The 23144-nt window shown below is 41.1% G+C and overlaps 1 protein-coding gene across 1 annotated transcript in view; it reads left to right on the plus strand.

The window, feature by feature from the left end:
• Positions 1-5884: 5884 nt before the first annotated feature.
• Positions 5885-23144, plus strand: part of cacna2d4a (calcium channel, voltage-dependent, alpha 2/delta subunit 4a) — a 33114-nt gene continuing 15854 nt past the window's right edge. The window contains exons 1-8 of the mRNA XM_030046431.1: positions 5885-6051; positions 9975-10056; positions 14937-15053; positions 15349-15408; positions 16170-16332; positions 16456-16587; positions 20416-20476; positions 22464-22614. Coding sequence (XP_029902291.1) covers positions 5888-6051; positions 9975-10056; positions 14937-15053; positions 15349-15408; positions 16170-16332; positions 16456-16587; positions 20416-20476; positions 22464-22614 — 930 coding nt within the window. The 5' untranslated portion in view covers positions 5885-5887. The remainder of the gene's footprint in view (positions 6052-9974; positions 10057-14936; positions 15054-15348; positions 15409-16169; positions 16333-16455; positions 16588-20415; positions 20477-22463; positions 22615-23144) is intronic.

A 23144-nucleotide genomic window follows, 5' to 3' on the forward strand; every position in this document is an offset into this window, starting at 1 on the left:
TGTTTTCAAAACAGAAATCATGTTGTCAAAGGCTCAGGTTTTGGTACGTTTGGTGCAATTTGGGTTAAAACTTAATTTATTCATATCTAGTTAGCCCTCTCAGCCTTGTATTGGCTAATTATGGGATTGGGATCAGTAGACTGTTTTTTGTGAGTATCAACAGATTGTTGTATATTTTTGGCTTGTCAAAAACATAACTGCATGGTATTTTGTGGTATAATATTTTTGTTTTGCTTGTGTTGACTCTTGTGTGCATCGTTGTTGATTTTTGTATGGGACAAATTCTTGTATCAGTCCATTAGTGCTGATGTCTGTTGTTATCAGGCCTGTTAATTGCTCTGTAATAACAACCGACAAACCCGGACTGATAGCAAACATGGTGTAAAGTGATCAGCAGCCAATTAGTCTGAGGGTTTTTTTTTTTGTCCTGCCTCTCCTTATCTCTTCTCCTTCCTTCCTTCCTTCCTTCCACCCCATTCATCTCTGCAGTGTAGCACATCATGATAAACAGCCTTTACAGTAGTAGACAAATTATCCAAAGCAACTTACGAGTTCAAATGTAGAATAAGCTGCAAGTCATAGATAACCACTGGTACAGCGTAAATACCAAAGTCACAGCACCATGATAGTTAACATATCCAAATATCTGTGTTTCCCCGGAATGACCATGTATAATTGTGAAGATATTGGAAGGAAATGAAAAAGGTAGCACAGAATCAAGAAGGAACACACACACACACACACACACACACACACACACACACACATGCACACTCTGTCCTTAGAGACTAGGAGGTTCCAGACCATTGGTTTAGCTGATGGAGCTAAAAGTAAGAGGCTGACTATCAGTGCTGTCTTAGACAAATCAATGACTTCTGTGGTGTGAGTGTGTGTGTGTGTGTGTGTGTGTGTGTGTGTGTGTGTGTGTGTGTGTGTGTATGTGTGTGTCCATACAGGCGGGGTCTTCAGTTTGTACAGAGAGTGCTGGCCTCACCTCACTTTCTCCAGTTGAGTATCTATCACACAGATCTCACATCCGCTATCACTGGATTTGCTCACAGGGTGGACAGGCCATCTGATCGACTGCTTTCATCAGAACATTCGAGTTTCAGCGGAAAGCCACACAGGGAGTCAGAAATCTGAACCAGGAGCAGCTGTGTCAAAAGGTACTTACATTTTGTCATCCAGAGAGGGCTGGGGTTGTGTGTGCAAATTGTAGTTTTTTTCCAGAGTGCACTGTTTTGTTACTCATGCAGTTACACACATTCACACCTGGGAGCTGCTTAGTGCAAACACACTCTGCTACAGGCTGTCTACTTTTCTGTAAGAGCCTCACTCAGCTCTCGAGGGGCGCAGGTGAGTGACTTCTCAGTGTTTTCTCTGTAATGTTATGCAACATGTGTGTGGGAGGGGGGAATTAATTAGAAGAGAACATTAATTAGAAGTATTAATCTGAGTTTGCCTTCACTCTGTAGTAGGAGTGGTGGTGTGGTGGGCCACTGCTGCTGAATGAATATGTTTATTTACTGGATTAGGATTTACTGGTCATGACTGTCAGGTTTCTACTTAAGGGTCTTTGCCCTGTCCTAACCAGATGTCGCCTGAGTAATGGTATAGATAATCCCTAGTGTGTTTCTTAACTTGCTTTGGCTGCTGTTCCTCATAAAAATAGACAAATAAATAAATAAATAAATAAATATTGTTTGTTTCAAAAATCTGCAGATCCATTTTTATATAAATTTGCCATTTGAAATTCATTTATTTATTCTCATGACTTGGTTAATCCGTTTTTTGGGTTGCGGGTGGCTGCAGCTTATCCCTGCATGCCTATCTCTCCAGGTGCTTTAATGGAGTGTGTGGGTGTGTGGAGTCAAGTTTGCGCCCTATAGTGTGAGCAGAGCGTGTGTTTGTGTTAAGCCGGGCTAAGGGTTCACCCCCAGCATCAGTGATCTGGGTCAGTGGGGGAGGAGGAATCCCACAGCTGTTCCTCACCACTGGTGCATGTGCTTGTTGTATACGCTGTATGTAGGATGTGTGTTTACGCCGCATTCAATCTCTTAGCTGTTTATCTTATCTCAACCGTATCTGCATTTACAGCAGCTTTATCATCATGTGTGTGCAGACCAGGTTGTTTTTTGCTGCTTTTCATTTCTGTAACAGCGTGGACAGATGTTTTATTCTGTGCGTGTGTGTGTGTGTGCTCATGCGTATCTGCATGCATGGCTGGAGCCAAACCTGTTTATGTTCAAACATTCAGCTCATGATAGGCTGCGGCCTGTTTGGTGCACTTTGGGCGAAGCCAGCGTGCATGAAAGAAGTGACGACGCTAAATTGACCCACTCAGAATTATAATCTAGGACTGCTAGCATGGTGAAACATTGCTTTACCAACCGAGCTAAACTCAGACTGAGTTGGCAGGTAGGATAATAAAGTCTTCACACTTGTGTATACAGGACTTGCACATACACTATAATGCTTTTTAAAAAAAATTGTGACCATCCGTCTAGCTGACAAAGTGACTTAGACTAGTGGCTAAAAAAGCTAAAAAAAAAAAAAATTGTTGGAGATTCATTTGAGTTTGTATTTATTTCCATGTAAAAATGCAGAAGACACTGCAGTATGAGAGGGATGCAAAGTCTACTGAGAGCAATTGCTAGCAGAGGGTGGGCCTGAAATATTTTTAACTAATAACTTTAACTTATCCTATCTTATTTTGTCACATGTTCAAACACTTGATAGACCCGGTTGCATGTTATTTTGTCCCCAAAATGAGATCTTAGTGACTTCTAAAGACGTGACAGGTTTTACAGGAGCTTCAACAGACGGCGTAACTTGCCGATGTTGACATGATGACCGGTTGTCAAGGTGATGTTGGCTCAGAAGTCTGAGAGAAAGACATCATCCATTGAAGACAACTGTGGAACTGCGGACACGCTCCTTGACCGTGAAATCCACGAGGTTTGTGATGCAAATAAAAACAGACGTGGAGCTAAGTGGTGCTGGGAACATATGCAGTGGTCTGCTGAGCTGTGGATAAAAGTCATATGGGTAGATGAGTCATCCTCCGCCCTGCTCACAACAAGCTTAAATGCCAAAAAAAAAACGTAATCTACCGACGCAAGTACCTGTTTTGTACAGTGAGAGTTCCGGACTCTGCTGTAGTGTCGAATGCATTTTTTGGGATGCTTTGGTGTAATATCTCTTTATAGAGCAATGTAAATGCCAATTAATACACTTCATCGTATATAGTGGATCATAGGAGTGTAATCTTCTAGGATGGCAGTGCTCCCATCCACAGGACATATGGCCACAGAAAGGACTGATGTGAACATTAGAAACACTGTGTGTGTGCGTGTGTGTGTGTGTGTGTGTGTGTGTGTGTGTGTGTGTGTGTCCGTCCACTAGGTGTCTCAGTGTATTTACATTATCTGCTGGTGTCAGTCTTTTATGTTCTACTGACCCTCATTGGTGGAAAACACGGCTGCCTCCTCAAATCACCTCCCTCTATCCTTCTCTCTCCCCAGTCCTCCTTCACTTTACCACCTTTCCTTTTCTCTTTATGCTCCCTTTTATTTCACTCCCCTCGCTTCCCAAAGTTTTGCTTTTTTTTCTTTCCCTCTTCCTTCTCACTATCAGTTCACCTCTTCCTTCACCATTCTCCCGCTCTCACTCTCTCTCTTATGCTCAAGAATGAGTTTAAGGAGGAAGGAGAGAGGCTTCAAATGGAAATAAGCAAAAGAGGCACACTGGACAAGAAGTGATATATGGAAATACAGTGTGTGAAAAAAAGAGGGAAAACAGCGGTTGGCATAACAAGTGAACCGACAAACAAGGATAACAAATAAAAACAGTGACAGGATGGAGAGAGGCAGAGAAAAATTAGTAAAAAAAAAAAAAAAGTGTGAGAAAAAACGACTACAAAGAGAGTGCAAGAGAGCGGCATAGAAAGATAAGGGCAAAAGCGATAAGGAGAGTGTGTTTATGTGTGTGTGTGTGTGTGAGAGAGAGAGAGGTAGAGAGCCGGAGAGAGAAGGATGGAGGGAGGAGGGGTTTAATCCTGCCTGGATTATTGTATAAACCGGCCCCAGAGAGCAGGAACAGATACGCTGAAGAGAGGAACTCCCACTATCTCTTCATCCATCCTTCCATCCCTCCATCCTACACTCCCAGCGGGGTGTGAAATTTGGGTCGGAGCCTCTCAGACACGAGGCTGATTGGGTCAGCAGCAGGGAATCAATTAGGAGAGGATTGCGCAATCAGGATACAGAAGTCCATCCATTGCAGCATGCCTCCTAGTGGGAAAATATATGGAGTGTGTGTTTGTGTGTGTGAGTCCTGCCCAGGAAAACAGCACCGTGGGATAACATCGAGGACTGGATTCATGTGATGACACAAGTTTCCCTGGGACATCCCACATCTTTCGTCTTGCCTTTTTTCAGCTTTTCCCTTTTGTCGGCATCCGGTATGCGCGAGAGAGGAAGCATGGAGGACAGAAGTGGATGAGAGGAAGAGGAAGAGGAGGAGGAGGAGATGTGGACAGAGAGGTGTAGGACCATGGAAAGTGTCCGGTGCAACTCTTGGCGCTCAGAACTGACCTTTTACACACAAGAGAAGAATTTTCTAGAATCTTTTGCTCGCGGTGGTGTCCGATCCAAGCAGCCAATCAGACGCCTTTATGTCATGACTGTGTCTGTCTGTCGGACCGAGGTGCCTGAATGAATCGCATCCGTTACAAGTCATATCTGAACTTTTGTTTTCCGGACCCACATTTCTCAGAGGGGTTTTTGTATTTAGACCCAAACCTGATTTTGATATTACCTGCTTTTTACTGTTTACCTTCTCACAGCACTTTAACCAACACATCTATCACAGCAGGGACTTTTTGATAGCATTTTGGGGAAGTATTTTAATCATCCTGCGACCCACTTTTGAGCTCCAGCTTGTGTCTCTTTTTAAATTAGCATCCTGTGTTTCTGGACAGCACATTGGATTGTTTTAATCTTTTGTCTCACAGGAAATAATAGCTTGCAATTCTGTCCACTTAAAGACCGGATTATCAGTATCATTCTCTGAAGCCAAATTGTGTCTTACAGTTTGTTTGTGACGGTTTTGAGGATGATTTCCTCTCTCGGACTCCGGATGTTGGATTTGAACTTGCTTTCCAGAAACGGCAGCTGTTGTTAGTTTGTTACAGAATTTCTGCAAATCTTTGTGGATAATTTTTACATTTTATACATCTGCCCCAGTAAGCCTCTGGACACAGAGTTTGATCCATGCATGAACACATCTAGAAAGGCTTGGATTGGATCTTTACATTTTTATAACCATTATTTTAACAGGCAAGTTGACGAAAACTGTAGTCTCATTCACTGCCTATTGTGTCTGTGATCATTTTAGGACTTAGCCCAAAAGTAAGCCAAATCTGCAACTTTTTGAGGGATAATTTGTGACTTAAATCAACAGTAGGTGATGAACTGGACTACTTTTAGAGACAGGGACTTTATTTTTGAACAAGGAAATTCAGGAAATGCTTCCTTTTCTACATTTATGTGTAACTCTGTAAATGATCTCTTTAGATGCTCTGATATTGCTGCCCTGCAGAGATGTTATTATGCTATTTGTAATGTAGATGACACTTATCACACATTATCTCTATTTCATTACCCTACAACTAGAAAAAGGCAAAATAAGTGAGGGCTTTTTTTGCAAGACAGTATTCTGTCTGTTTGTAAGTCACATTATGTAGTGATTTAATCAGCTGTCAGTTTTTACTTACAAAAAAAATGTAGTGGCAGCTATTTGGTTTTGATTTTTTTTCCCCATTTGTTGAGTTTGTACACCGCCCACTTTGTGTCTTGCATGGTGACCGGAACAGATAAGCGCAGAGATGAGATTCTGGAGCTGGGAAAGCACTGGGAATGCCGGGAAATCCAGACCGTGGGAGGTCGGAAGTGGACTGCGGAGAGGGAGGCAGATGATGCTCTTGTGGATTATCCTCTGCAGCTCACTGTGCCTGATGGTCGATGGCCAGATGAAGATCCCACCAGAAACGTGAGTACAGATGTGGCACCTTTCACTTCCAGAGGCAGAGCCACCATTTCAGTCCATTCACACTCTGTTGTGGGTGCTGGGGCACAGGCAGAGCTTGGACAAAACAATAAAATATTCTTCGGTACAAATTGCTGTACCCCTTTTTTCTACAATCCTTAAATGTCTCACCTGTATTAAGGCTTCAGAAACCCTCCCCTTCATCTGTATCTGCATCTTCATGGGTTTAACAGATGAAATTAAAAAGAGTTTCTAAAGTTTTCCCCTGGATTCACCTGGTCAGTTTGACAGAGACAGATGGTTGTACTAATGTTATGTGCACTTAAAGGCTTGATTAACTAAAGCCTTTAATGTGTGCAAAAACCTTTGACATGCAAAAGCAGTAATTGATTCATCAAGAAGATCATGTTGCCCCTATTACAGTTCTTAATGCTCAATTTGACCACTGAAAACGTGTTGCTATCTGCTAAGGGGTTTAATAAATGCTGCAGTGTAGTACAGCTGTATCCCTACTCGCAGTAAAAGTCACCAACCTGTTGCTGTACTGAGGCTTAAAACACATCACCCATATGAGATGAGAGATTAGCACCAGGTAATGTCCTTGTATAACACCAGGACAGTTTAGGTACAGTGTTCAAGCAACATTATGCTCTTAATGCTGGCTTGAAGCCATACATTGGATGGATGAATCAAGAGTTTCCATCCATGTTTTGGCTGGTCAGCCCACACAGATACAACCAAAGTTACAGTCTCTGTTTCCATTACTAAGTTTCTGCATCTCTGAATATCAGTTTGTTTGAAACTGACAGCCTAATATGTAAAAGTCAACATGGCTAACATAACAATACAAATATATGCTGCTGATGTGTTAGTGTTAATAAAATTGTGAGATTAATGCACCCTAGCTTTTTTCCAATCTATGTTGAGATTGAAAAATTCCTGTGGTCAAAACATTTCACTCAGTTTCATTAGTATGTTTTTATCTTGTGAGCATTAACTCATCTTCACTCTTCACATCTTATGCACACACTACGATTAAGTCCAGGCACGGAGCGCATTAAATTCTATCATCCACCATCTAAAATACAAGAAAATTAGTTGCTTTTCCAACATGGCATTTACTAAGTGAGAAAAAACATCAGATACACTGACCACAGGGATGCCTTTTCTATATCAGGTGACCAAACAGCTTTTCCAAGCCTGGCATAAGTTGTCATTTCAGTCCAAATAAGTTTTATAATATGTCAGATTTAATGTCCTGGTAAGAGTGGTAACTGTGCAGACTCAAAAGGACCATCAAAAAAGTTGGTTTTGAGTCAGGGCTTTTATTTGTTGCCCTTTTAAGAAAATGATTGTAAAATGTTAAAAATCTAGCCTCAAAAGTTTCACGAGTCTCACTATCCTGAAATTAATCATTTAGTAAAACACAGATGATTTAAGGCAGTCAATCTTGTAATCTTGTAATCTTAATCTTATAATCTTACTAAAGCACAATGTGTTTTACATTCATGCAAACATGAATTAGTAGTGGCCAGTTTTTACTTTCCTTAGTTTGATATTTCCCTTGGAAATGAAAATCTGTATTTGTTTGCTCACCAGAATCCAGGTGAAGCTCTTTTTCCTCAAGAGTCTTCAAACCTCTGTGTCAGATATTTACTCCTGCTGACCGAGAACACAACAGATCAATACACTGTTGTCAGTCCACAATAGCCCATTAACTTTGTGTGTGTGTGTGTGTGTGTGTGTGTGTGTGTGTGTGTGTGTATGTGTGTTTGTGTGTGTGTGTGTGTGCTGATTTGAACTCATAGCACACAGTGATACAGGCTGTGTGCTGCCACAAGGCAAGCTGGTGTGACTGATAGAGATTAAAGCTCCAGGGACAGCAGGGTTCACCAGGCTAAGGCAGATCACCAAGCCCAGAATGCTTCACTCTTCCTGGGGATGATTTGGCAGCATGCCTCCGTTGGCTCTGGAGGTTAGCCTGGGCCATGACCTGGATGTATCACACCAAATACAGTCTCGTCTGTTGCATTTCGCGAAGGAATCATCCGCTGCTGCTGGTCTGCAGCCAAGGGGAAATAGATAACAGGCAAAACTGAAGACATTGACTGTAATGACTGTCATGACTGATATTTAAAATGAACACGTGTATGAAACAAGCAATTTTTTTTCTGGCACTGGAAATGAGTCACAACCCGTGTAGCTTGTTACATACATAAATACATTATCCATGCATACCCGATGCAAAAACAGCAACAGTAGTGTGTGTAATGGATTTGCGCTGGATTTGGTCAAAGTTTTGCCTGGCTAAGCCTCTGTCTTCATCCTGTCCTGGCTCGATCTGCGCAGGATGGTGCTTGAGCTCTGTCCCTTGAGTAACACTGTTCCTAAACAACATGCAGTCTTAGCTGTATTAGATCTACACTATATGGACAAAAGTCTTGGGCCACACCTCTTAATCACTAAATTCTCAGTGACTGTTTCATTCAGAAAATGGTCTGTTCATTCATTCTAACCTCATAAATGCTCTCAGGATCTGGATGAATTGGCAAAAATTCCCACAGACACAGCCAAAGCCTTCCCAGGAGAGTGCAAGCTGTTCTAGCTGCAAAGGGGGGACAAACTCCATATTAATGCCTATGGATTTAGAATGGGATGTCATAAAAGCTCATGTAGGTGTAATGTACAGGTGGCCCAATACTTTTGTCCATATAATGTACATCTGATATAGGACATGAGCACAGACCATCAAGTGGCCTTAATATACTCTACATTGCAAAAACATCTTAACAAATCATTTCATTGTCTAATTTTAGTTACTTACTTAGTTTTCTGCCAATAAGAGAAAAATGTGCAGATAAGATTAAATGTTTTCACTTGTGTCCAATTGTAATCAACATTTTCCAGATTTGCCTTTAATTCAGTGGCTTTATTGTGAAACAGGTGTAATGATCTGCCTTATTTCAAAGTCAACAAATTAACGATTCATCACATCATCAGCTGGCGTCCACTGCCATGACTGACCAGGTAGCCATGACAAGCCTTCCTGCTAACCAGCAGCAAGCTGGCCGACTCCCCATAGGTTGAGCCATCTGTCTCACCTTATGCCACCTCACTAACCTCTGTGACCTTACCAAAGCTGCATTCACATAAAGGATTGGTCTTATTATTGGGTGTTATTGAGCACTGCAGAATCACCTCTTAACCTGTCAGAATGTCTGCTTTCACTGTCACCTTCACTGCAATTTGATTTATCCTGCTATTGGTCAGCACAGGACAACCTCTATCTGACTCTGTACTGTCACAGTCACCTTCACTGCAAACTGAGCTGCTGGCCTCAAAACAGGCACAAATCAACTGGCTGAGATATTGTGCAGAGAATGGTTTGAAAAAACAGTGTTTTCTGAATAAGTTGTATTCAGCAGCAATAGCTCTCGCAGTGAAACGTGTGAAAACATGGAATCAGTTTTCAAATAGTAAAGAATTGTTCACAATAGACAAAATATTCCTCTGCTGTACCTTAGGATTTGGAGTTTCTGTCTGAGCTCTGGAAAATTCATCCTAGTTGATACAGCAGGCTGTGTGTGTGAGCAGATAACTCACACACATGAATGTGTGCAGACTAACATGACACTCACTTTAATATAACACAGACACACATACACACATACACACATACAAGCAACATTTAAGTTATGATTTTTATTGTAAACCATCCTTCCTCTCTCTCATCTTAAAATAATATAACCGATAAGACAGGTCTATTGTCAACTTGTTATTTCACACCATGAAAATCATGTCACATCAAAAACGCAGATGGAGGTGTATTTATTGGTATATATTTATTTTTAATGTAGTGTGTTGTTTGTATATGCATTGTTAATCGCTCTAAGTACCTCTTGATATTTTTATTTTTCTGTTTGCAGTGCACAGCAGTGGGCTGTGTCCTTTGGCAAAGAGATTGCTGCTCTGTCTAGCAGATACTCAGGAGCAAAACTACTGCAGAAGGTAAGACACCAAACTCAATCTCTCTCTCTCTCTCTTTCTCTCTCTCTCTCTCTCTCTCTCTCTCTCTCTCTCTCTTTTTTTTTTCTATTCTGAAGTGAATTCTGCCAAATCAGAGATGCTATATAATGTGTTTGTGTGTGTGTGTGTGTGTGTGTGTGTGTGTGTGTGTGTGTGTGTGTGTGTGTGTGTGGAGATGGCGGGGGGTGTTAAATCCTTATGAATGATCATCACTTATATTTATGGCCTGAGTGGAGAACATATAGATGAGGCTAGGTGCAGGGATGCATTATTGAGATTATCGCCCTCTTAAATGCGTCTGTGTGTGTGTGTGTGTGTGTGTGTGTGTGGGTGGGTGTGTGTACATGCAGGAACAGTCACATCTCCATCTCCCAATCTCAGCTGCCAGCACATTGCCAGCTATTTAAAAAAAAATCTTCATATTAAAGTAGGATAATGGAGAGATGGCTGGCTACTTACCAAATTGGCTACAAATTATTTACAGCATTTGTCTTCTAACTGGCGGTAAATAATCACCCTGATGAATGGAAATCATCAGACAACGAGAGGGGATGAGAGCGACTAAACAGGACAGTCATGTAAAGATAGAATGTGAGAAAGAAGAGAAAAGGAATAGACTTTAATGAAGACAGTTGTAAATGGAACACATGACATCATCACATCAAGCTGAGAGGGGCGGAGTCTGGCTTTATCTCTCCGCCCCCTCCCCTCCACTCCATCAGCCTATAGGATCACAGCTTACTGGCACACATTTGGCTTGCAGCATCTGCACATGGCCCAGAGACCAGTTTGATGACAAATTTCATGCAGAAGTACATAATATACACCCATTCTGTAAGCACACACACACACACACACACACACACACACACAAACACACCATTTTCACTTTTTCCAAGAACTAAATTAAAGGGAAATCCTATTTTGCTTCCACTGCTGCTGCTGCTGTGTGTGTGCATGTGTATGTGTGTGTGTGTTTGTGTTAGTAATTAGGATATGCTGTCTTCCTCTGCTTATCACCCTGTAGACCCCCTAGAAGGCCTTTCCACCATCTGCCACACACACACACACACACACGCACATGCACATGCACATAGATATCACACCCTGTACTATATGTACACAGTAACAACATGCAGCTCACTGACCATCTTCCTCTACCTTCCTCTTTATTTCGCTTTCCACAAAATGTGCCTGCTCACATTTCTTCCACACAGAGCTGTATATGTGCGTGCATGTGTGTGTGTGTGCATGCGTGTGTGTGTGTGCATGCATGTGTGTGTGTGTGTGTGTGTGTGTATGTGTGTGTGCGCGTGTCGCAGAGTAGATTAACCTTTGTCGACCTCATAGCTTAGTTGGTTTAAACAGTGTTCCACAGTGAAAAACCACACAGTACTTACAATACTGACTGACTGACTGACTGACTGGCTTACTGACTGAAAGAGAGACAGTCAGTAAATCAAACAGAGATAATAATACAGGCAGGGGACTCTTTTTTCCTTTAACCGGGTCTCCATTAGCTGCCACTAAGGAAGCAGCTACTCTTGTTGGGCTCCACAAATAACAAAACATATAAAATATATTCATTCACCTTGGTAATCTACAGTAAAAACTGTACTGTAACAGTTGTTATACTATTAGTGGCAGTACAGTAGCAGTAGCAACAGTAGGGGGAGAAACTGTTGTCACTGTAATTGTTTTATAATTACTAAGAATTTCCCAGTTTGGGATCAATAAAGTAAATACAGTATATCTGTCTATAAGAAGAAGTAGAAGTAGCAGTAGTGGTAGCAGCAGCAGTACTTGTAGTAGCAGCAGTATTTGAGGTAGTAGTAGTATTTGTTGTGGTTGTAGTAATAGTTGCATAATAATAGTGGCAACAGCAATACAGGAGAAGAAGATGCAGTAGTTGTAGTAATTGTGGTAATGATTGTTATCACAGAAGTAAAACTGTTTTTCTGAGATATTAAACTTTAGTAACTGGTGATTATAGTTAATTAAAAAGCTAGCAGAGTATAAACATTGCACTGCCTCATGGAGAGCTTGGCAATGACAGTAAATAAAACAGAGCACTCAGTTCTTTTTTCATAAACTGTGGAATATCAGAACTGTAACTTTGAGTGTTGGACTTGTGAGTGAGACTTTTTAATTTTTTTTTAACTTTTTGTGATATTGAATACTGTACCATGAAGGGGAAAATGGGCTGGGGTTATCAGCACAGAACAGCACCCTGCAGCTTCAGGAAACCACTTAGAATCGAACAAGATTTAACCTGAAGCATGCGGCGTTAAAAAACAAAAACAAACACACACACACACACAAAAAGAACAAGTACAAGATAGAGACTGCATATCACCCTTCTTTCAATGTCAGGACACTGGATGGTGTACAGATAATATAATACAATGCAACAGATAAGCTCAACAATACAGTAATCAGTAATGGGCAGCAGAACATTACTCAGTGGTTTGTCTCAGACATGCTGCTATTGTATATGTATTTCTTCTTTGTATTAAACCACTGGTGTGTAATAAAGCATCCAGTGCGTTAATTTGATCCAGGCCAGAAGAACCCATTAATCACCTACTGCTGCCCAGTCGATCCGTCTCTTGTTATCAGTGGGACATTTGGTGGTTCTGACTTCTTGCCTGAGTGAACTAGATGGGAAATATGACTGGCTGAATTATGTTTGAAGATCATACTAAAGGTTGGAGCTTTACTGCCATTGCTAAGTGTCTTTTCTATCATTATTTACAGTAGTCCCTGCAGCTGTCTTAATTATTGCTACTGCCTCTGCTCATTAAATATCTGTTTGTATTTCTCTGTCTCTCTCTTTGTCTCTGGCTTTCTCTCTCTACAAAAGAAAAATAAGTTGCGTGATCTGCAGAAGTGAAGATAGTAAATACAATGAATTTATTTGTAGGAGCATGGGGCACTAAAAATGGTTCGGTGTAGTTTCTTTGCCCTTTCTGTAAAAGTTGTTTGTGTGAGTGCCGTGCTCAAGAACTTTTCCTCACCCAGTTCGCCTGCGAGTCAAACTGGTGATTTTCCAGTAAAGCCCATTTCTTTAACATCCAGGCAACTACCACCCCATGAAATGAGTCTTTATCTAAGGTTGGACATGAATCAGCGCACTGCGTAATGGAAAGGTTATTTCTTATTGCAGGCAATAGAATAGGAGTCCACTGCCAAAGCAAACATTTACTGAGAATCTGTTATCTGTTGTCACTGATATTGTGTTCATCAGCAGTGCAGGACATTAACTTTCCTGTCTACTGGCCACAATAGGACTAGAAGTCTTAAATCATGGTTGGGTAGGTGCGTAAAATTGCTCTTAGACAAACATGCCAGAGATTTAGCATGGTGGTTTGACCAGAGGCAGGTATTAAGTTTCTAAGATAGATGTTTTACACTTAAGCCTCAGAGAAAAACAAAAACCCATTAGAACATGTATCTGTACCTCTTCAACTAATTCACTAACTGTGCATATAAGTTGCCTTGATCAATTATTTTTTAAATGCATGGTAGTCAGTTTTTAAATGGTGTAAATTTGTGTAATAGCAGATATCTCATTTTGGAATAAATAGTTGTAGAAATTTTATATTTTTGCTGCAGGAAAAAGGTGTTTTTTCTGTATTATGATTCCACTTCATTGCATACAAGTGCTACATACTGCAACACTAAGGAGTGTTCAAATGGTATACGTACTTGGGTATATAGAATTATAAACTGAGATACTGAATAATAAACTTCATTTTATTATTATTTATCCCCTAGAATGAGCATATAGCTTTCTGGAAATGAATTCTGTAAATATTAAGGGAAGTGGCCTGGCTCTCCTTTGACAATGTAACTAACTCGTAGGACATTATTATCCTGATGGGAACAGGGATGAGTACAGTATCATATGGTCATATGACCAGCTCTCTCCCTGAGGCCATATGTTATGGGACATGTGGCATTTATCCTGGTAGCACTCTGTACCACGACAAGAAGACTAAATGCCGCTGCATCATAACTCATAACTTCAGAAGTAAACGAGGATTTATTCCCCTTAGAATTGATTTTAATGTGTAAAAACCCCCGGTAAGCTGCTGTAAATTTAATGCCTAATGCTCTTTACACTACATGGTTTTGATATAGATCTTCACACAATACAGTCATTAGAGCCATCACTTTAAATTATTTCTGCTGTTTCTAAATTATTTTGATGGGAGAAAGAAAACTTAAAGTTTAATGAAAATCTGTCCTTTAGGATATAAACAGTAAGATTAAGTAAGACAAGTATGATACATGCTCTTTAATTCCCTTGAATCCATTCATAATCATAATGTGATTTCAAAAAAACATGAGGATCGGTCTGAAAATCAGTCTGTTTTTGATGCCCGAAAGTTGAGACTTCTTCTTTAAAACATATTCTTTAAAACATATAGTGCAGTTTAAAAAAACATGTTCAAAGGCAAATTGGGTGGATTGCTGAAAGGGTCTTTTTGCAGCTGGGAGGTTTTCTTGTGATAAAGGTCTGTCATAGTGGCTCACAAGGGATTAGGGAGACAGAAGAGCCCTGTGGAGATGATGAAGCCAGGGCTTGACCCTTGTCTGCACTGCATGTAGCAGAATGTATGTATTAATTTACATTGTATAATACCGGGCTCCCTATTTATTGTGTATGTGGATGGGTGCATGTGGGTCTGTGTGCATTATTTTTCATTGTATTGTACCAGAACACCACCTGTGTGTGTGTCGTGTGTTGGAGACAGTGGCTACAGTGGCTTTGTTGTGGTAAGCGGCTCTGGATGGAGAGCACGTTAAACTGGCAAACCAACTTATCTATCAATTAACAAACTGTGTCCATGTTATAGAAATTCAAGGACACTGAAAGTGTGGTGAAGATAGAGGAGGTGGACGGGGAGGAGCTGGTGAAGAAGTTTGCTGAGGAGATGGAGGAGATGCTTGGGAGGAAGATGAAATCTGTCAAGGTACACACCCACACACCCACACCCACACACACACATTTATAACAACTGATTATAGTCCCAAAAATGCAACAGGATTATTTTGAGCATTTACTATTTTTTTCTCTACCCTGGTAAATCCGCATAAGCTGTTCCAGACATGACTCAAAGAACACCATTATTAAAACAAAAATGTAGTGTATTTAATTTGTTTCTGTGAACCTGGGACTTGATTAATTGCTTAATTGAACCAAAGTGGAGCAATTAAATGGCCATAGAGTATCATTAACCTGTTTTTTTTTTTTTTCTTTAACCACAGAAGTTAGCAGAGGCTGCAGAAGATGCTGATCTTTACCATGAGTACAATGAAACACTGGAGGTATGTGAGGACATGGCATTGCTTTGCTATTGTGTGATGAACATATGCTCAAAAATCCAAAGTTTGACCAAAAAGCTTAGTCTCTTTGCTCCAGAAATTTGCAAGAACAGGACCGATGTTATGGAGAAAAGGTCTGTGGATTAACTATTATTATTATTATTATTATTATCCGTTGAGGTAACATTTATAGCCCAATAAAAACAAACAAAAAATGATCTCCAATCCCAGTTTATGCTAAAAATTTTAAAATATTTTTCTGTTAGACTAGTAGGCTTTTGACTGATATGACTGTTGATTTTAAAACCCAAGCCCACCTCAAAAAAAAAAAAAAAGAAAAAAAAAAGAAAAGAAAATGGCCTAAGTCGCCATTATAGCCATAACTACAATTAAGGTAACCCCTTTGTGTTCCAGGTCTTGTCTATGAACTAACTCTGCATTCAGTACCACCTATAATTTCTATGCAATTGATATTAGATTTGTTTTTCAGTCTAGGGTCATAGACTGCAGGTATTCAGGCCACATAGCTGAGCATCACACTGCAGCTGTGTACAGAATGCACATTACATCTAACACATTTCGGTCTTGAAAATGCAAAGTAAGCTGATGTTTCCACAGGCTTCACTCAAAAATCGGGCGCCATTGCAGAATATGCATTATCAAGCATTTTGTTGTCATCTATCTCATGAAAAATTAATTCATCTGTAAGTCATTGAGGAAGGAACCACGCTTCTTAGCCCTCCACCTTCTGCTGTCCTGTGCAGTTTGACTACTATAACTCCATGCTGATCAACACGTTGGATGAAGATGGGAATCCCCTAAAGCTTGGAGGAGAATTCCCTCTGGAGGAAAATGAACACTTCAATAAACTGCCGGTCAACACACAACAGAGTGACATACAAGTTCCTACTAACGTCTACAATAAAGGTACACTGTTTACACATACAGTATCCACTCACATGCATGTAGACCTACATCTGATAAGCAATGGTGCATCATTACATTTTGGAAAGGTCACTATTAAATGTTGTGTTCTGTCTCTCTCTCTAGACCCAGATATTCTGAATGGAGTTTATATGTCTGAGGCTCTTAATGACATATTCATCGATAACTTCCAGAAAGATCCAACTCTTACTTGGCAGTACTTTGGTAGCTCTACGGGCTTCTTCAGGCTGTACCCAGGTACACACACACATATACACACACTCACACTCACACACCACACTGGATGAAGACAGGATTTGTGGGATGTCACGGGTGGTTGATAAGACTTCCAACAAATAAAGACCCCATGGTCTCGAGTCATATTCCCACCACTGTCAGCATCAAAGTCACTCCACACTGTACAGTCTGAAATCCTCTGATGACCATATAGTAGACAGTAGAAAGGGACTTTTTTTACATTTGCAAATGCTTTTTATGTGTTTTATTGGCTTGAAAAAGGCATTTAAATTTAGAAGTGATTTTTATTAGTTTGATTTGTTTGAGAAAGGGTTAGGGTTGGTCACAGTTTGATTATGAATCCTAATCTGAGGTCTTCATGCAGTTTGGAGCTGCCTTCCACACACTCTGGAAACATCTCCTCAGTTTTTCTGCTCTCCTTTTTCTTCTTCTTCCTCTGAGGTCTGAGTGCAGCACGTCACTGCCTTCCAGAGACTGTGAAAAAATTTCCTGACTTTTCCCTTCTTCCTCTTTTTCTTTGGTTTTGTTGCGTCTGTATTGGAGAAAGAAAAAGAAAACAATAACAGTGATATATTTTCTGTGTTTGCTTCTCCTTTCACTTCTTCTCCTCACACTTAATATCATCATTGTTCTTCCCTATATTACTTCAACTTAAAATTGCATTCTTGCATTTTTCTGTGTTTGAAAATATCAATTGGTGTCTTTAATTCATACCAACAACATGTGTGACTCACCAGCAGCGTCAGGAGCTCTGGTTTCCTGTGTGAGAGCAGCTTCAAGGGCCTCATCCACAACAGTCTCACTCTCAGCTGGTGGAGAGACAGGAGTGGCCACAGAGGCAGAGACTGGAGGCTGTGGTTCAGAGAGGATCTGCTCTGCTTCCACAGCCTGTGTGTCAGCCATCTCTCTGGCTATCTCACACCTTTGTTGCTCTCGCTCTGGTTCCATGGCAGAAGCAGCGCTCAGAGGTCTTGCAGTGGATTCTGGGAATGCTGGAGCTGCCATTTCGGTATCTAACTCAGGAGCCATGCCACAGAAATTGACCTCTCTAAAATCTGCCTCAATCTCAATTTTTGTGTCGACAGTGTGATCCAGAGCTGGAGAGGTGGGATGGTGCACACAAGCTTCCTGGTCTGTGGCTGCGATGTTCAGAATGATTTTTTCAGTCAAGTCAAGATCCCCAGATTTGTCCCCAAGGAACACATTAGCATGTTTGACAATCCTGCCAGCGACTGATTTCACATCTTTATCGCTGTAGAGTGCGTTGCCCCTCTCTTCCTATACAGTGATCTGAACCAACGGGAAGCAGGCAAGAAGGGGCACGAGCCTCCTCATGAATTCGCTGGTGTCAGATCCTATTTTTCCTCTGCCTGAACGTGATGGATCGATCTGTTCAAAGACAGTCTGAAGGATGGCCATGATGCAGGTTGTCTGTACCACCGACTCCCTGGGGATCACGCTGCTCTCTGCTGGCTTTGGCCTCACAGTGTCGGCATTTGTTTAGGCAAGGAGAAAAAAACAATTTCATAAGTTAATAAATTATAAAGTGACCAATATGCTGTCAAATTTAAATTAATATCTAATAAGAAAAAGAAAGTATTTATACTTCAGAATCAAACAAGAGTTTGAAGTGTTCCTCCTTGATCTCCACTTGAAGCTCCTCTGTTATTTTTGTGAGCTTGAACAGTTTTTGCTCGTACCATTCCTGTGCAGGACACAGACGTTAACATTCGTTCTCCCATCACTGATAAGCTGCAGTATCTACAGGTAGTTCAGCAGTTTGAGGTTGTTTTCTGTTCTTACTAGTTCAAGTGGGTGGAGGATTTTTGGCAGGTTGCCGTAAGCCACTGAAGTGCACCTACACAGGAAAGTTAAATGTGTCACTTGTTTCATATTTAACATGTTTTACAGTCTGCTTATAAAATCTACAGTCTCTTTCCAGTTTATTAAAAAAAATCTTACTTGGTCACAAAAGAGATCTCTGCTCTGTACCATCTTTCCAGAGCTTTGACTTTCTGGTGAGGCAGAAGCTCACCCTCCATAGCCAAGAATTTCTTGACACGTTGTTTCTGCAGAGGAACATTTTGTTGTTAGATCAGTGGAGACACACTTATGTTCATGTTCATGTTTATGTTTATGTTTTTCATTTTGTTTAGTCAGTGAAGCAAACACTCTTATCTCAACCCAGAAGTGGTTGTCCTTCCACCTGAGAGCTGCCATGGTCCCAGGTTTACTGTGGCAGCACTCAGTGGAGGGATTCTTGAAGAATGATGAACAGATTCTCAAGGCACTTGTCTCTTACAGGCTGACAGAAAGTGAAACATGGCTGACCGTAGCTACAATGTTCAGGGAGCAGGAGTGAAGCTCTGAACAGCAAATGAGACTCTGGCTGTTTGTCTCGTGCATTTATACGTGTCATTAGAATGTTCACACATCATAAAGAAGTGGCTCAACAAAGAATCTGATCCTTTGTGACATCAGACACAGCGAACACTGGGCTGCATCCTATTGTCTTGAATGAATATTTTCATTCAACTAACCTTTTAAATTGAAACTGTAAGGGAAGAGAGGATTGTGGACATTTTGATATTGTCTATATTGTCTATCATGGGAATAAACTGACAATGTGTCACACAGGTGGCCGTGGTAACACAAAAAGCTAAGTGATGGGTTTATAGTCCATGGGTGGTCAGACCACTACCTGCCTGCACCAACTCAGAGAAAGCAAAACAAGAAAGTCAGAAGTTGGGGCTGTGTGTGCCATGCACACAGCCGCACACAGGCCGTAACACAATGCAGCTCATGAGGAAAAGGTGAAGAAAGAGGAAGAAGAGATGGAGAGAATGTGGAGTAACAGCAAACAGGGAGCAGAGACCTGCAGCCCACTGTTCATAAAGTTTCCTGCAGGCTCAGACACATCAGGACCAACACTTGATCAAAACTGGAAATGTTATGGTGTCCCAGTCAATGACTTAAAAAATTTATGTTACCTCAACACTGGAAGAAACTGGGCTGTCTGACTGTATCTCTGATTATACAGGAATAAACTAAATAGCGTTTGTCATGATGTTCTCTTCTTCTCTACTTCTGTCCTTGAAAATGTCTGGTGCCTTGTAGAAAATTGGTCATGTTTGTGATTCACAGAGCAGCACTTTATTACAAGTAAAACTCAGCATACACCAGAGTCCACCTGGTCACTAACACTGAAGCCATGAGCACAAATTGCACATGATATATGTCTTTAGTCAAAGTTGATCAGTAAACGAATGATCATAGTATTTAGTTCAAAAACGGTTCATGCCTGTAGTCTGTTGACTTTTACGCCCGTAGACTAAAATGTTGCCCTCTCCAGATTGCCCCCGCCAATTAAAGCCGTCTGGACTCGGGTCAGCCCTCAGCTCAGCTTTTCTCCTCTCACTGACGCAGCAACTGACCCTGCACTAAACTGTCAGTCAGTCGTGATGACTCAGTTTCAGCTACAGTGTGGGGAATTCTGCTCTGTCTGTGTGTGTGTGTGTGTGTGTGTGTGTGTGTGTGTGTGCGTGTGGAGTAGTTAGTGGAGGATTTGTGACACGGCTTGTTTACTCGTCTACTCTCATCCATCACTCCCTCATTTAAGCATCTGTCACCATCCATCCATCCAGCCGACATTTTGCCATCTGACCATCGTCCACCATCCATTCAATTATCTGTCCAGCGGTCAGTTTCCCCAATCTGCATTCAAAAAATCAAAGAAGAGCAGCTGTGTTGCCAAATCTGAAATTCTCTCATTCTCTCTCTCTCTCCCTCTCTCTCTCTCTCTCTCTCTCTCTCTCTCTCTCTCTACAGGGATCCAGTGGACCCCAGATGAAAATGGTGTTGTGACCTTTGACTGCAGGAACAGGAACTGGTAAGATTGCCTTACCAGTCTGTTTCATGGTTGTTGCCTTGTGAATATTTGTTCAACTGTATAATTCAATTTTTGGGGGAGCTAATCACTGCTTGCAGTTCATCATTCAGAATTTCCAAAATAAAGGTCTGTAGTCTGTAAAACATCTTTTCAGACAGTGTCTTCAATTACTCGCTATCTTTGCGAAAACACCTTAATCTAATATTTGGAAGACTTTTTTAGATTTAAAAATATTTAAAAAATATTAAAATATATAACAATATATTTATAGTATATAAATTAAATGCAGCCTCCAAATGACTGTAGGGTAGCTGCCAGAGCTGTTAGGTCAACAACCTTACATGCCACAGGACAAATGTGCCTGGATTTGGCTAGTGGCAGTTTCATTCTCCTATCTGATTTCCCCTGAAGGGTTTTTACCCAGAATCCCCCAGTGTACTGCCCAGGCTCTGCCAATATGAAAAAGAAAACTCTCCGCTGGCAGGTGAGGTGGTGTGTAAACCCCCCTGCAGTCAGTGGAATCAGGACAGTGATTATTTTATTGGCCAGTTAACACAAGGTAACCGGATCAGTATTGGATTATACATGTAGGGTTGGGTTCAGTGCCAGGCTCAAAGGCACTTCAGCACTGTCAGTGTGTGCTATCGACCTGCACCTGTAACCCTCTTAATTAGGATACACCATCTTGTCAGCATTGGGCGCTGAAGCAACAATACAGCAGTTAATATTGGAATAAAATAGAACAGAATAGAATAGAATAGAATAGAATAGAATAGAATAGAATAGAATAATTCTTAGTTTATCATCGGTCAGCTTTTCTACCTCCGGACCAGGATACTGTTCATTAAGATCTGTCTGAGCTAATCTCGCCAGCACTTTCCATGAATACTCAGATTGTAAATCCTGGGAATTAAGGTTGACACACACACACACACACACACACACACAAATGCACACACACGCACACACACACACACACACACACACACACACACACACCTTATGGCACATATGTCAAACTCAAGGCCCGCAAGCCGTATCAGGCGGGAATGATGCATGTCATTTTTCACTCTGTAATCAATTTGTTTCCAGATATCCTTGTTTTATTTTATAGAAAGACATTTTTGGGGAGGAATGTTTTATATAGAGTTCATGAATCATTAGTTTTAAGCAGGACATACTCTGATCAAAAGAACGACCACTTTGGGTGAAAAATGTTCAGAAAATACAGGCCCCTCTTGCCCCTTGAATTAGTTGTGATTTTTTTATACGGCCTCTTTAGTGATTGAGGCTGACACCACTGCCTTATGGTGTTCGTAGCACCTCTCTCACTCTATCCGTGCCCTCCTAACCCTAAAATCCTATTAGACCCTATTAGCCACAACCCTGTAGAGAAGTGTGCAAACTCAGTCGTGTATCTTTGAATTGAAAACTAGCGTCACATGATTTGTTTCGGCTTGACAACAATACCGCTTATGTAGCCTTAAAATCACTATTTGCTCTCATGAAGAAAAAAATGGATAAACATTTTGTTTTGTGAATCACGCGACAACTGTCACATCGCTTCCCTTTTAATCCTGTCAATTGCCACACTCAATCAACCGGTCGGCTCAAACCGGGGTCAAGGCTCTTTGTTTCCAGGACAATAAATCAGGCTGCGGGAAATCTGTCAGGTTCACGGAAGGAGAGAATCAGGGAAGAGGACACCGTGGATTGGGCGGGTTGTCGGTCACGGCTTTCGAGGGGGGATGAATCTTGTTTGCACTAATGAGCTTGGAACAGGAGGGGAAGGGAATAAAGGGATGATGGGAAGGATGGATGGAAGGTGGGAGGATTGAGAAAAAGGATCAAGTATGACCCCTGACCTCTGTCTGCGTGTCATTCTGATTAGTCTACCGATAAATAACGTACAAAGTCTGCTTCCATTAATGAGCATTATTTCATTTACACTTTGTTTCCAATCAGACCTCCCTGTGTGTCTCTGCAGGTACATCCAGGCAGCCACTTCTCCGAAAGACGTGATAATCGTGGTGGATGTTAGCGGCAGCATGAAGGGGCTGAGGCTGACCATAGCCAAGCACACCATCAATACGATACTGGACACACTGGGAGAAAATGACTTTGTCAACATCATAGCTGTAAGTTCACAGGCGCATGCAAACACACACACACACACACACACACACACACGTGAGCAGTCTAAGACTAAGTCCTTATCGGCATGAGATGGAGATTAACACCCTAACACACATATGCACGCAACCAACACACTGGGTCACAAACACACACATGGATATAAGACACTGAATTCCCACCAGGAATGTATTTTTAAGAATAATACCAAACTCTTCAATTTTTTTATGCAGGATTTGGCACAGTGCAGCTCTACAACTGCAAATCAGTGTTTTAAGCATGATTTACGCAGGACATATCCTGGTATTACTGTGCGTGCAATCATAGTCCTCTGGCAAATCCTCCGTCCTTAAGCTGTTTTGCCTCAGTATTTAAAGCTAGACTATCATGACTAGTGCAGCGACCAAAATGAAAATCAACAGGGCAAAATTGTTTCCGTTTTAAAATGAGATATCCCTAATCTGAACAAGTGAAAGCTAATTTTTGTGATACATTTATATAGTTTATGACCTCTGCCTTCCAAAAACATTGCCTA

This window comes from Myripristis murdjan, chromosome 23, assembly GCF_902150065.1.
Source record: "Myripristis murdjan chromosome 23, fMyrMur1.1, whole genome shotgun sequence".
Classification (NCBI taxonomy): domain Eukaryota; kingdom Metazoa; phylum Chordata; class Actinopteri; order Holocentriformes; family Holocentridae; genus Myripristis; species Myripristis murdjan.